Below are 16,290 nucleotides of genomic sequence, written 5' to 3'. Positions count from 1 at the left end.
TTTACTTTATTTAATTTTTTTACTGGACAAGTGGACTAGTTTGGTGATGATGATGAAGCTGATGTTGTTCCAAGTTTCTCCTCATTTATATATTTTTTCATTGACAATGAAAGGTACAGACGAATCAGGTGTTGATCTCTGTGTTCTGCCATCTAATAGAGTCTGCCATTTCTGCAGTGGCAAGTTGTAGTGACTCAATATCTGCTGCTGCCCGCTGACAGTAACAGCAGCATGGATAGTTAGACTGACTGTTGTCAATAGTCCAGTTACTGATGAAGTTAACGTATATGGATGGTGATCTTAACATTAATACGATTTTATTAGTCATGTCATGAGTAACAACAGTAGCCAAAATAGATAATGGAGAAATACAGAAACGACCATCCCCCACATTTCAAGGAAAGAAGAACTGTGTAATATAGTAACGTTAATGTACGAGCTATCTACCATATTTAATCAAGAGCTGCATCTCATCATTAAACACCAGTTACGTTAGTAAAAAACAAAAAATATGAATTGATGGTTTTTCCTATAGGTATTCAAGTTTATTTCATTGATCACCTGGTGATGGGCAACACAATGCCAACTACAGGTACTCATGTAGGGCCAAAATACTGTAGTAAAAACATTGTTAATGCTGACCAAAATAAACTGAACTGAAATATTGTAGGGAGATGCCACTGCAGTGATAGCGACTTTTTGGATTCTGGTATATAATGATGTTTTGCTATAATTTAGGGAAACTGGATATCTGTAAAATAATCTCTAATGTTGTTTCCTTCAGTGTGGTTTGTTGTAGTTTGTTGACCAATTTGCTTCCTGTTAGTTGACAGAATGATGATGAACCACACCAACCAAACAGAGGACTACCTCTTCTCCTGCTACAGTCCTTCAGTCGTTGGCTACCGCTACTTTGCCGTGCTGTGGGGATGTGCTGTGACCATCATAGGTACAGTGGGGAACATGATGACCATTCTGGCCTTCGTCATAGATCCTCATCTGAGGACACGCTTCAATGTGCTCATTGTCAACCTGGCTCTAGCTGATCTCCTGTACTGCACCATACTGCAGCCCATCTCAGTTGACTCCCATCTACACCTCAGATGGCGCACTGGTCAGCTGTGCTGCAGAATCTTCGGCCTGCTCCTCCTCCTCTCCAACTCTGTCTCCATTATCACCCTCTGCCTGATAGCAGGCAGCAGATATCTCATGGTCGCAAAGAGGGCTGTGTTTGACCGCGTCTTCTCTGACCTTGGTCTTTCTTTACTCATCATCTCAGCATGGGCACTAGGCCTGTCCAGCCTTTGCCCACTATGGCCTGGTTACGTGTTTGAGCCAAAGTTTTGTGTTTGCACCATCACCCGGACGACGTACCATCCCTACTCCATCATCCTGCTCTTTTTCTACTTTTTTGTCGGTCTGGGATGTGTTGGCACATTCTACCTCCTCATCTACAGACATGTCCGGATTGCATCACAATCTCTACTCCGCTATAGGTTCAGCCGCCGATCCTCCAGGAAGAAACCAGCTTCTTCAGCACTAGACACCAATGACAGTGGAGTGGAGAGCAATATGGCCAACACATGTAGCTGTGAGATGAGCAGCCAGGCAGAACTAGCCCCAACTATAGATGAGTTCAATTGTGAAAAGTCCTCTCAGTCTACTCACAGCTCTGCCACGGCCGAATCAGCAACCAAGTCTCCCCCTGATATCATCACAACACCACCTTCACCCACACCTGCTCCAACAAATGCAGCCTCCTCGTCCTACTGCACAGCCTCAGGTGATGATAAGGAAATGAAGCATGTGACACGCATGTGTTTAGCTGTTTTCCTGGGTTTTGTGGTCTGCTTTGTCCCCTTCCTGTTATTACACATAGCCGACAAACATAACCGTGCCCCACGGGTTCTGTACATGTTCTTTGGAAACCTCACCTGGCTCAACAGCTGTATCAACCCTGTGCTCTATGCTGTCATGAACAGACAGTTTCGACAGGCCTACCATGTGCTGCTCACCAGGGCTGCTGCACCGTTCACCTGCCTGTGGACCTGGTGGTCATCTCTTTGAGCGCCTGACCTCCTGGAATTGAAAGAGACAGCTCACCAAAAAATAACATCTTCTTCCTCTTACCTGTAGTACGAGTCTATCTATCGAGGCTGGAAATGTATTCTTTAAAGTGCCATCTAGATCAGATATCATCAAAACTCTGCAACTCACAACTTAATAATCTAGATGGATAAATAGCACTACAGGTAAGAAGAAAAAACATATTTTTGATTTTTTTGCAAAAGCCATTGTCATTCAGCCATTGTCAACTCTTTCTTTGTTCGTCTGGGTGATTAATTTAAAGGGTAGAGATTAGGAAGGATGGAGAAAAAGGAGAAGGAACTTGACAGGGTTTGCCTTTTAATGATCAATGATGTAAGATGTCAAGTTATAAACCACACACAAAAATGTCATCAAGCTTAATTTGAGGAATTTTAAAATATGTATCTGTCAAAATTCATGTGAATAGTTTGAACTTACTGTATATGGAGGTAGGTGAGGGAAGTTTTCACAACGAATACAGGAAATACCAATTTTACACTTGGCTGATACACAATAATATTATGACATTAACTCTCGTGTAATGTCTTACATAACTAATGATACAAAAGATTCAGGTCATCTTTAAGTCAAGCTGCAAAAACTGAACTTCGATCACACTCATCTGATGTGTATAATCACAAGCAATAAGGAACCAAACTGTGATGCACATGGTAGGTTAACTACATAGTGTGAGTAGGTGAAGAGGTGTAAACTACACAGTAACATGGCCCCAATAACAGCCAGGGTTATACCTTTATTTGTATTCCTCCTGTGTACCTGAAATGTGCTGTAACACATCTGGAGGCTCTAAAGAGAATCTCTTTATCACTTACTATATGACAATCATCAGGCTTTCGATTCGGTTTGAAGAGGAACTGATAAATACGTTTCTATCAAGCATCCTCCAATCTGCAACACATGACTCTGAATCTGCCTCAAAACCCTATGTCTCTGTTTTCATGTTTTTAATGTTAATTTTGTAATGGTTCATTACATAAGCAAAGCATCAGTGTGAACAAAAGATGCTTAATAGGTTCAACATAGAAGCTGCATACACTTTAGCTCTCTGCTTCTGCTTTTGCTGACATTTTCACACATTTACACCTGTGTGACAGACACAGGAAGTGTATGTGGAACAGCAAAAGGGTCAATTATCATGTTGTGTTTTAAAGCATTTAGTCACATGTGCCCATCACTTATTCATTATCATAGTTGCAGTGAAGAAGTAATTACCACTGGAGCTATGTTTATTTTTTGTTCTGCGCTGGATTTAAAGACAATCACAGGTAGTAAAGTATGTGAAAAGGTCAAACTTAAGAGGTAGTTTGATGAATATAAATCATCCTGGAATTGGAATAAAACTAAATTTATGGTTTTTGGTAATCGAAGAAAAGATGTTAAAATCAAAATAGTTATAGTTGATGTTCTCATTGAAAGAGTGTATGAAGCTAAATCTTTGGGAGTGATGATAGACAACAAACTTACTTGGAAACCTCATATAAAATATACAAAGAGAAAATTGAGTAAATATGTTGCCCTTTCGAACAAAACAATGGAAAGTTCAGATTTTGCTTCATCCTCACATTTATATACTAAATCTGTTTTAAGGAAATGGAAGCTGTAGCAATACTTTAAGCACTTCTGTAAACTTTTCTTGTTAACTGAAATAAAAAGAAAATGTCTACAAATGTATGAAATGTTATTTAAGTGTGTTGAAACTGTAAATGTAGATTATATAAGGGACAGATACAGGAAATCTTTCCTGCCACATGCCATCACACTGTACAATAACAGCTAAAACTCTGGTCATAACATACAGTCTCTACACACTTTATATGTCTGTACACTGTTCTGCACCTTATCTGTTCACTGCACTTTTTTTTTCTTTTGCACCACAATCAATACTGCTTATTTATACATTTTTATACATATTTTATATATATATACATTTTTATATTACATTTTATATTGCTATGTTAATATGTCTAGGTTTGTTCTATCTATCTATCTATCTATCTATCTATCTAGCATCGCGCCTGAAAGGGAGAGTAAATTAGCCTGTTCACCCAGTTGTTGTGTTCACATCAGACAAGATGAGGCCGCTGGTAGAGGCTATAAATACTCATGACTAATGCGAGTCAATTGACCAGGTAATGAATGCTGATTGTACACATTCACATTGAAGACAAAAGCCAGATGTTAACAGGTTTTAGTGGGTTGTTTGGTCAGTATAAAAGGGTTTTAAAGATACAAGTTTTCAAGACTAACATTGTAATGTAATGAGATATGACAACAATATATTAGAAATGTAATTGGTTGTACAAGTAGTTCAGTAATGTCAATATGAGTACAAATTCATTTTTTCAAATATTTCAAATCACTATGTGTTTGTATTAGGGATGCAACGGTACAGTTTTCCCACAGATTGGTATGCATCACGGTTTTTGGGCCACGGTAACGGTACGGTTTCGATATCTTAATATAAAACTACTCACACTAGCAAAGGCAATATTGCATGTAAAAATAATTAAAAGCAGATATAGTCAAACCACAAACCTTATTATAAAACTTTAACACTTATCTTAATTGCCTTCCATAAAAAACATATGCAGTATCCAATCAAGTTAAACAGCAAACATTATTGTAGTATTGTATTGTACTGTATTGTATTGTATTGTATTGTATTGTATTGTATTGTATTGTTTGCCTTTGTGTGTTGAACCTAACAGGGCGTATTGAACGGTTTGATAAAATATTGAATATTGTTGCATCCCTAATGTTTACGTCTATGTGCTATCGGGTGCTAAGAAAAAAACGAAGTCAAATTCCTTGTATGTGTTTCACATACTTGGCCAATAAAGCTGATTCTGGTTCTGATTCTGAAGTCTCCCCCTGATATCCTCACTACACCACCTTCATCCACACATGCTCCCACTGATGCAGCCTCCTCGTCCCACTGCACAGCCTCAGGAGATGATAACGAGATTAAGCATGTGACACACATGTGTTTAGCTGTTTTCCTGGGTAGAGATGTCATTCTTCTCGCAAACTAGGTACAGTAGCATTTTTCTTGTGGCACTCAAAGCACCAGAAAAATCATTTGGAAAACTCAGAAATCATTACCTGGTTACTCAAGATAATTTGCAGACCTTGTTGTGGGCAGTTTCATGTAGAAACTATTTTCTTTCTGGATCACAGCGCAGAGGGAAAGTTGCATCTACTAATGGATGAAAAGCTAGCTAACGGAACAGCTCAGCAGAGGAGGACATTATTAATGTTTACATCAGCCCTTTCACAAGCACACAAGTTTAGTGCATCTACTCAAGTCTCTCGTCCATCAGCAGATGCACTTTTATTTCTTCGTGGTTATATGATTCCTGGGTGTAGTGTAGTAGAAAGAAATAGTTCCTACATGAAACTGCTCACAACAAGGTCTTTAAAATATGCTGAGTAACCAGGTCTGATTTCTGAAGAGACATTGCTGTTGAGTTTTCAAATGTTTTTTTCGTTTTTTGGCAAGTGCCATCTAGTTCTGTTATATTCGAGAGGAGACAGACATCTCTACGTCTGATATCTCCAAAACTCTGCAAATCACACCAAAACAATTTAGATGGATAAACAGCCCAACAGGTACATGGAAAAATTAAACTGGTCTTTCTATCCATATAGTCCCCATATAATATTTTGATGAAATAATCTAGTCCAACTTGCCATCCTCTCCCTCCTCCTCCGCGGCCCTCAGCACCCCCCTGTGGATCCAGCAGCGGCTGCTCTTCCTGACACCCTGTCCCCAGCACCAAGTTCAGGAGAGTCAGAGGAAGAGAAAGCCAAGGAGCTTCTCTACTGCTCTCTGTGCAAAGTAGCTGTTAATTCCCTGTCACAACTGGAGGCATATAAAAAAGGTAACTTCAACACAGCTTTGTCAGAGTGCACAGATACTCATGCACACACTAGAGAGAAATAAGCTCAACAAACAACAGCATTAAGCATTATGCACTCTCAGAAACAACTTCAAAAACCCTGAGGCATGAGGAAAAGGCCCATTAGGAGAAATTCTGCATTTGAAGTTTGAAAACTAAAGCAGGTGCGTTAGTGCCACTTAGTGGTAAGATTAAAAACTACATGGTTTGACTGGGTGTAGATGATTAAAACCTAACCTCTTATAAGCTATGTTAAATATTGTTGCACTCAGTTAATGTAATAACAGTAATACTCCCATCTCATCCTGATATGTTTCACAATAGTCCAGTAGGATTTAGGCAGATACAGGGGCATCTGGCTGAAACTGTCTAGGCAATACAATAATATAATAACTATGTTTTCATTTGTGTAGAATCACCAGAAACTAAGAAATGTAGCGTTTTTGTCACCTTAGTTTGAGCCTTTTATATCTACAGAGGGAGCAGCTCCTATTCCACGAAGTCCAACATGTTGCACCAACAAGTGCCTGCAATAGCCCACAAGGGACAAAACCAAACAATGGCATACTGAAAATATTTCTTTGCATTATAGGGAAGAAAATAAAAATAAAAAACAAAAAAGTACTTCTATTACTACTATTACTCGTAAAATGATAGTGAAGTAAATTAGAAAACAATTAGGAAAGCAAAATAAGTTAGTAAAGTCATGTACAGACATACTGTATATACTGTACATACATATACACAGACTATCTATATAGATGCATATACATATATACATGCCATCTGTGCATACCTGCAAGTTAACTATTTAATGCATGCACTGAAGTTATATACTTCTTTATGTCTCTTTTTACTTCTGAAACAAATGAAAATCATGACAACAGCTTCTTTTCAATGAATGTTATTCTAAAGAAGGTACGTAAATGACCACTGCATCGGACACATGTATCAATGGTGTAAAGACTGATCCAAGAATAACTTTTAAATCCCTCCTCTGCAGCCTCTCCACTACATGCCACTAAATCCTACAGACTGGACTGGTCAAACATGTTGGCTTAAAAGCTAATGTTCTGTGAATTAGTCACTATTCTTCGGTGACTTTCTTAGAGGAACTTCCTGAAACTCAGTCCTCTGGCTGTTGCTGCAGCGGTGGCAGCTACTGTTACATTGACAGGGAGAACCAGAAACTGTCATGACAGCTTATGAAACATTAAAGGGAAGATTTAGAAAACAGAAACTGTAGCAATACTTTAAGCACTCCTGCTAAACTTTCTTGTTAACTGCAATAAAATGAAAATGTCCACAAATGTATGAAATGTTATTTAGGAGAAGTGTGTTGAAACTGTAAATGTAGATTATCAAAAAAAATGAGAAAAAGTTCATGTTGGGGCTTCCTAATTGTTAAATTAAAACACAATTATAAATAAAATCATTAAACTGTCTTTATGGTTGTAAGCAATGTTGATTGGTGATTTTTATTTTTATTTTCTTTCTCTTTTTCAAATGTTATGAGATATGACAACAATAAATTATAAATGTAACTGGTTGTACGAGTAGTTTAGTAATGTGATGATGTGAAAACAAAGTCTGCGAAATGTGAGGAATGTTTAAAATATTTAAAATCACTATGTGTTTTGACATACAGAACAATAAGTAATAAGTTACTAAACACATAACATACACTAAAGTATACGTGCATTTTCAAACTACTCATGATCAGAACCTGATTAAGGTCTTACAGGTTGGTGCGCTGAGCAAACAAGCATTAAGACATGGAAATGAAAACTGCAGTGTCTGTAGAGGCAACTTAGAAAAAAGAGGATACCCATGAAAATTACACGGTAACAGGAAGCCTGGCTATTGGCAAACAAAGATTACAGCAGATAAGGACATATGCTACAGATAAAAGACTGGTGGAAGTCATCAACTTAAAGGTGAGAAATTTTACACTGAACATTTTTGTTTGTTTGAACACTTTTGTTTGCTAAAGTGATTACATTCAAAACGACAGAGGATGAAGAGCTGGATGCTGGTCTGCCATCGTTTGGGTTTTGAACTGTCAGCTAAAACAAGCAAAGACATCACTGTGGCCTGTTAGGACATGACGTGGGTATTCTAGACTAAACTATGAATCAATTTGTAAAATCTAATGTAATTGAAATTGTGAGCAGCATTATGCTAATACAAACATCTGGCTGAGAGACAACAGATAAGGCTGAAGTCTTTACTTTATTTTTTTTTTTACTGGACAAGTGGACCAGTTTGGTGATGATGATGAAGCTGATGTTGTTCCAAGTTTCTACCCATTTATATGTTGTTTCATTGACAATGAAAGGTATAGACGAATCCGGCGATTGATTTGTGTGTTTTGTTCTAGTAATAATATCAATTAATCCATTAAAATCATAATATTTTTGATTAACTTCTGGCTAACATCTTAGTCCTGTACATGCCCAGGGAATGAATGTAGTCTCCGATATGGGGCACTGTTAATGAAGTAATGGCTTGTGTTTTTCACATTTATATTTTTTCCAAATTTAAAGTTTTCCACTACTTTTGAAGCAGCTGACAACTGCACAGGTTCTTGATTTCATAGACACCATGGTCAAAACTGTTGATAAAGGCTCTTAGTCATCCAGGTCATGGTAAATCTAGGTGCTGTATCGTAGGCAACTGGACTTGATCTCCTGTTCTGCCCCATACTGCATGGTCAAAACTAAATGCACATAGAAAGTTAATGTAAAAGCTGAAGATTTTTCACTTCATTCAAACACGCAGGTATTGGAAAATTGTTAATGCTGACCAAAATAAACTGAACTGAAATATTGTAGGGAGATGTCACTGCAGTGTTAGTGACTTTTTGGATTCTGGTATATAATGACGTTTTGCTATAATTTAGGGAACTTTGATATCTGTAAAATAATCTCTTCTGTTGTTTCCTTCAGTGTGGTTTGTTGACCAATTTGATTCCTGTTAGTTGACAGAATGATGACGAACCACAACAACCAAACAGAGGACGACCTCTTCTCCTGCAACATTCCTTCAGTTGTCGGCTACCACTACTTTGCTGTGCTGTGGGGATGTGCTGTGACAATCATAGGTACACCAGGCAACCTGATGACCATTCTAGCCTTCGTCATAGATCCTCATCTGAGGACACGTTTCAATGTGCTCATCGTCAACCTGGCTCTAGTTGATCTCCTGTACTGCACCATACTGCAGCCCATCTCAGTTGACTCCTATCTACACCTCGAATGGCGCACTGGTCAGCTGTGCTGCAGAATCTTCGGCCTGCTCTTCTTCCTCTTCAACTGTGTCTCCATTATCACCCTCTGCCTGATAGCAGGCAGCAGATATCTCATGGTAGCAAAGAGGGCTGTGTTTGACCGTGTCTTTTCTGACCTTGGTGTTTCTTTGCTCATCATCTCAGCATGGACAGTATAAGAATTACTAAACACATAACATACACTAAAGTATACGTGCATTTTCAAACTACTCATGATCAGAAGCTGATTAAGGTCTTACAGGTTGGTGCGCTGAGCAAACAAGCATTAAGACATGGAAATGAAAACTGCAGTGACTGTAGAGGCAACTTAGAAAAAGGAAGTTGTTCATTAAATTACACGGTAACAGGAAGCCTGGCTATTAGCAAACAAAGATTACAGCAGATAAGAACATATGCTACAGATAAACGACTGGTGGAAGTCATCAACTTAAAGGTGAGAAATTTAACACTGAACATTTTTGTTTGTTTGAACACTTTTGTTGGCCAAAGTGATTACATTCAAAACGACAGAGGATGAAGAGCTGGATGCTGGTCTGCCATCGTTTGGGTTTTGAACTGTCAGCTAAAACAAGCAAAGACATCACTGTGGCCTGTTAGGACATGACGTGGGTATTCTAGACTAAACTATGAATCAATTTGTAAAATCTAATGTAATCAAAATTGTGAGCAGCATTATGCTAATACAAACATCTGGCCGAGAGACAACAGATAAGGCTGAAGTCTTTACTTTATTTAATTTTTTTACTGGACAAGTGGACCAGTTTGGTGATGATGATGAAGCTGATGTTGTTCCAAGTTTCTCCTCATTTATATATTTTTTCATTGACAATGAAAGGTACAGACGAATCAGGTGATTGATCTCTGTGTTCTGCCATCTAATAGAGTCTGCCATTTCTGCAGTGGCAAGTTGTAGTGACTCAATATCTGCTGCTGCCCGCTGACAGTAACAGCAGCATAAGTAGTTAGACTGATGATGTTAGACTGTTGTCAATAGTCTAGTTACTGATGAAGTTAACGTATATGGATGGTGATCTTAACATTAATAGGATTTTATATATTAGTCATTAGTTACAACAGTAGCCAAAATAGATAATGGAGAAATACAGAAACGACCATCCCCCACATTTCAAGGAAAGAAGAACTGTGTAATATAGTAACGTTAATGTACGAGCTATCTACCATATTTAATCAATTTTGCTATAATTTAGGAAACTTGGATATCTGTAAAATAATCTCTTCTGTTGTTTCCTTCAGTGTGGTTTGTTGTAGTTTGTTGACCAATTTGCTTCCTGTTTATTAGTCGACAGAATGATGATGAACCACAACAACCAAACACAGGATGACCTCTTCTCCTGCTACAGTCCTTCAGTCGTCGGCTACCGTTACTTTGCTGTGCTGTGGGGATGTGCTGTGACCATCATAGGTACACCAGGCAACCTGATGACCATTCTAGCCTTCGTCATAGATCCTCATCTGAGGACACGCTTCAATGTGCTCATCGTCAACCTGGCTCTAGTTGATCTCCTGTACTGCACCATACTGCAGCCCGTCTCAGTTGACTCCTATCTACACCTCAGATGGCGCACTGGCCTGGTGTGGTGCAGCATCTTCACCCTACTCTTCTTCCTCTTCAACTGTGTCTCCATTATCACCCTCTGTCTGATAGCAGGCAGCAGATATCTCATGGTAGCAAAGAGGGCTGTGTTTGACCGTGTCTACTCTGACCTTGGTCTTTCTTTACTCATTATGTCAGCGTGGGCACTAGGCCTGTCCAGCATTGGCCCACTATGGCCTGGTTACGAGTTTGACCCAAAGTTTTGTGTTTGCACCATTGAGCGGAAGACGCACTATCCCTACCCCTACATCCTGCTCTTTTTCTACTTTTTTGTCGGTCTGGGATGTGTTGGCACATTCTACTTCCTCATCTACAGACGTGTCCGGATTGCATCACTAGCTCTACTCCGCTATAGGTTCAGCCGCCGATCCTCCAGGAAGAAACCAGCTTCTTCAGCACAAGACACCAATGACAGTGGAGTGGAGAGCAGTATGGCCAACACATGTAGCTGTGAGATGAGCAGCCAGGGAGAACTAGCCCCAACTACAGATGAGATCAATTGTGAAAAGTCCTCTCAGTCTACTCACAGCTCTGCCACGGCCAAATCAGCAACCAAGTCTCCCCCTGATATCGTCACTACATCCCCTTCACCCACACCTGCTCACTCAAATGCAGCCTCCTCGTCCCACTGCACAGCCTCAGGAGATGATAACGAGATGAAGCATGTGACACGCATGTGTTTGGCTGTTTTCCTGGGTTTTGTGGTCTGCTTTGTCCCCTACATGTTGATCAACATAGTTGACCAACATAACCGTGCCCCACGGGTTCTGCACATGTTCTGCCTAAACCTCACCTGGCTCAACAGCTGCATCAACCCTGTGCTCTATGCTGTCATGAACAGACAGTTTCGACAGGCCTACCATGTGCTGCTCACCAGGGCTGCTGCACCGTTCATCTGCCTGTGGACCTGGTGGTCATCTCTTTGAGCGCCTGACCTCCTGGAATTGAAAGAGACAGCTCACCAAAAAATAACATCTTCTTCCTCTTACCTGTAGTACGAGTCTATCTATCGAGGCTGGAAATGTATTCTTTAAAGTCCCATCTAGTTCAGATATCATCAAAACTCTGCAACTCACAACTTAATAATCTAGATGGATAAATAGCACTACAGGTAAGAAGAAAAAACATATTTTTGATTTTTTTGCAAAAGCCATTGTCATTCAGCCATTGTCAACTCTTTCTTTGTTTGTCTGGGTGATTCATTTAAAGGGTAGAGATTAGGAAGGATGGAGAAAAAGGAGAAGGAACTTGACAGGGTTTGCCTTTAAATGATCAATGATATAAGATGTCAAGTTATAAACCACACACAAAAATGTCATCAAGCTTAATTTGAGGAATTTTAAAATATGTATCTGTCAAAATTCATGTGAATAGTTTGAACTTACTGTATATGGAGGTAGGTGAGGGAAGTTTTCACAACGAATACAGCAAATACCAATTTTACACTTGGCTGATACACAATAATATTATGACATTAACTCTCGTGTAATGTCTTACATAACTAATGATACAAAAGATTCAGGTCATCTTTAAGTCAAGCTGCAAAAACTGAACTTCGAACACACTCATCTGATGTGTATAATCACAAGCAATAAGGAACCAAACTGTGATGCACATGGTAGGTTAACTACATAGTGTGAGTAGGTGAAGAGGTGTAAACTACACAGTAACATGGCCCCAATAACAGCCAGGGTTATACCTTTCTTTGTATTCCTCCCATGTACCTGAAATGTACTGTAACACATCTGGAGGCTCTAAAGAGAATCTCTTTATCACTTACTATATGACAATCATCAGGCTTTCGATTCGGTTTGAAGAGGAACTGATAAATACGTTTCTATCAAATATCCTCCAATCTGCAACACATGACTCTGAATCTGCCTCAAAACCCTATGTCTCTGTTTTCATGTTTTTAATGTTAATTTCTGTAATGCTTCATTACATAAGCAAAGCATCAGTGTGGACAAAAGATGCTTAATAGGTTCAACATAGAAGCTGCATACACTTTAGCTCTCTGCTTCTGCTTTTGCTGATATTTTTACACATTTACACCTGTGTGACAGACACAGGAAGTGTATGTGGAACAGCAAAAGGGTCAATTATCATGTTGTGTTTTAAAGCATTTAGTCACATGTGCCCATCACTTATTCATTATCATAGTTGCAGTGAAGAAGTAATTACCACTGGAGCTATGTTTATTTTTTGTTCTGCGCTGGATTTAAAGACAATCACAGGTAGTAAAGTATGTGAAAAGGTCAAATTTGAGAGATAAGTTTGATGAATATAAATCATCCTGGAATTGGAATAAAACTAAATTTACGGTTTTTGGTAATCGAAGAAAAGATGTTAAAATCAAAATAGTTATAGTTGATGTTCTCATTGAAAGAGTGTATGAAGCTAAATCTTTGGGAGTGATGATAGACAACAAACTTACTTGGAAACCTCATATAAAATATACAAAGAGAAAACTGAGTAAATATGTTGCCCTTTCGAACAAAACAATGGAAAGTTCAGATTTTGCTTCATCCTCACATTTATATACTAAATCTGTTTTAAGGAAATGGAAACTGTAGCAATACTTTAAGCACTTCTGTAAACTTTTCTTGTTAACTGAAATAAAAAGAAAATGTCTACAAATGTATGAAATGTTATTTAAGTGTGTTGAAACTGTAAATGTAGATTATTCAAAAAATGAGAAAGCGTACATGTTGGGGCATTCAAATTGTTGAATTAATGCAAAATTATGTAATGTTTTTATCTTTAAACAACACCTTCAAAAATCATTTTGATGGTACACATCATAGCATTGCGCCTGAAAGGGAGAGTAAATTAGCGTGTTCACCCAGTTGTTGTGTTCACATCAGACCAGATGAGGACGCTGGTAGAGGCTATAAATACTCATGACTAATGCGAGTCAATTGACCAGGTAATGAATGCTGATTGTACACATTCACATTGAAGACAAAAGCCAGATGTTAACAGGTTTTAGTGGGTTGTTTGGTCAGTATAAAAGGGTTTTAAAGATACAAGTTTTCAAGACTAATATTGTAATGTATTGAGATATGACAACAATAAATTAGAAATGTAATTGGTTGTACGAGTAGTTCAGTAATGTCAATTTGAGTACAAAGTCATTATTTCAAATATTTCAAATCACTATGTGTTTGTATATATAGTACAGTATAATAATAAGCAACTTAAGAACATAACAGTTATACTAAGTGTATCTGCATTCATACAGGTTAGGGCACTGAGCAAACAAGCATTAAGACATGAAAATGAAAATTCAGTGTCTGTAGAAGCAACTAAGAGAAAGAGGATGTCCTTAAAATTACACTTTAACAGGAAGACTGACTATCAGTAGTTGAGATCACTGTATACACTTCACCAACGACTGGAGGAAGTGATCAACTTAAAGGTTAGAAGTTCAACGCTGTAAATTTTGTTTCAACATGTTTGTTTGACAAAGTGATTACAGTAAAATGATGGAAGACAAATGGCTGAATGCTGTTTGCCATCGCTTGTGTCTTGAACTGTTTGTCAGGTAAAACAGGCAATTTAAAAACATCACCCTGGTGTATTAGTACATGGGATGGGCAGTTTAGACTAAACAATTCAAATGCAATCTAAATTGTGAGCAGCAAAATGTGCTAATGGCAGCATGTACAATTTATTTAGTTTAAAATAGACAACAGATCAGGCTACAGTCTTTCACTAGTTATTTTATAGGGATAGGCATGACAACTGAGTGCTCCATTTGCACATCAGGTCTGGTTAAAAAATAGAGTAATCACTTTTTCTTTATTTGTAAAAACACACACATACACACACACACACACACACATATATATACACATGCATATACATATATGTTATATATACGTATATGTATATGTATGTATATTAAATTAATATAAATGTAAGTTGACTCTATTCTATATTAAAAGTTTTTAATTAAATGACCTGCACAGTCCCAGATAATATTCAACTGTTTTAGTTTTTTTTATTCATTACTTGAGATCATAACTGGTATCAGTCGCAATACTGTGTAAAATTAGTATTGAAACTGTTTCAAACATTAAATATTGATATTTTTCAATATTTTTGACAACACTTTTGAGTAGTAAAAAGCACATCCCCATTATTTAACATCTTTATTGGACAAGTGGGCCAGTTGGTGATATTGACAAAGCTGTTCCTCCAGGACCATTTTTCTCCATTATGATGTTGGTTTTCAGATAATAGTAAGATTCATGGAACTTAAATATCAGCCTCTTGTGTTGTTTCGTTCAGTGTGGTTTGTTGTAGTTTGTTGACCAATTTGCTTCCTATTTATTAGTTGACAGAATGATGATGAACCACAACAACCAAACAGAGGACGACCTCTCCTGCTACAGTCCTTCAGTCGTCGGCTACCGCTACTTTGCTGTGCTGTGCGGATGTGCTGTGACCATCATAGGTACACCAGGCAACCTGATGACCAATCTAGCCTTCGTCATAGATCCTCATCCTCATCTACAGACATGTGCTGATTGCATCACAAGCTCTACTTCGCTATAGGTTCAGCAGCCGCCGATCCCCCAGGAAGAAACCAGTTTCTTCAACAAAAGACACCAATGACAGTGGAGTGGAGAGCAGTATGGCCAACACATGTAGCTGTGAGATGAGCAGCCAGGCAGAACTAGCCCCAACTACAGATGAGATCAATTGTGAAAAGTCCTCTCAGTCTACTCACAGCTCTGCCACGGCCGAATCAGCAACCAAGTCTCCCCCTGAGATCATCACTACATCCCCTTCACCCACACCTGATCCAACAAATGCAGCCTCCTCGTCCCACTGCACAGCCTCAAGAGATGATAAGGAGATGAAGCATGTGACACGCATGTGTTTAGCTGTTTTCCTGGGTTTTGTGTTCTGCTTTGTCCCCTTCCTGTTATTACACATAGCCGACGAACATAACCGTACCCCACGGGTTCTGTACATGTTCTGCCAAAACCTCACCTGGCTCAACAGCTGCATCAACCCTGTGCTCTATGCTGTCATGAACTAACAGTTTCGACAGGCCTACCATGTGCTGCTCACCAGGACAAAGAGACAGTTCTGCTAAAATCAAAAGTGCATATTTTTCCATTTTTCCATTTATCCACCAAGATTATATCATTGTGAGTTGCAGATCTTTGAAGTTATGGGCTGTAGAGATGTCACTCTTCTCGCAAACTAGGTACAGTAGCACTTTGCTTGTGGCACTCGAAGCACCAGAAAAATCATTTGGAAAACTCAGAAATCATTACCTGGTTACTCAAGATAATTTGCAGACCTTGTTGTGGGCAGTTTCATGTAGAAACTATTTTCTTTCTGGATCACAGCGCAGAGGGAAA

General features: G+C 38.6%; 3 protein-coding genes across 3 annotated transcripts; all 3 read left to right on the top strand.

The window, feature by feature from the left end:
- Positions 1–834: 834 nt before the first annotated feature.
- Positions 835–2,067, top strand: LOC140997725 (G-protein coupled receptor 84-like). The gene has a single exon (XM_073467709.1). It carries the CDS (start codon positions 835–837, stop codon positions 2,065–2,067), a length of 1,233 nt encoding a protein of 410 aa, XP_073323810.1.
- An 8,538-nt stretch (positions 2,068–10,605) lies between these two features.
- LOC140997724 (G-protein coupled receptor 84-like) lies at positions 10,606–11,838 on the top strand. The gene has a single exon (XM_073467708.1). The coding sequence runs from the start codon at positions 10,606–10,608 to the stop codon at positions 11,836–11,838; it is 1,233 nt and encodes a 410-aa protein (XP_073323809.1).
- Positions 11,839–15,259: 3,421 nt separating this feature from the next.
- On the top strand, positions 15,260–15,962 carry LOC140997723 (uncharacterized). Its single transcript, XM_073467707.1, has 2 exons — positions 15,260–15,358; positions 15,414–15,962. Exons 1-2 carry the CDS (start codon positions 15,260–15,262, stop codon positions 15,960–15,962), a joined length of 648 nt encoding a protein of 215 aa, XP_073323808.1.
- The last annotated feature ends 328 nt before the right edge of the window (positions 15,963–16,290 follow it).

Source organism: Pagrus major, chromosome 6 (genome assembly GCF_040436345.1).
Source record: "Pagrus major chromosome 6, Pma_NU_1.0".
NCBI classification, from domain to species: domain Eukaryota; kingdom Metazoa; phylum Chordata; class Actinopteri; order Spariformes; family Sparidae; genus Pagrus; species Pagrus major.
This window is presented reverse-complemented; position numbering and strand designations above follow the sequence as displayed.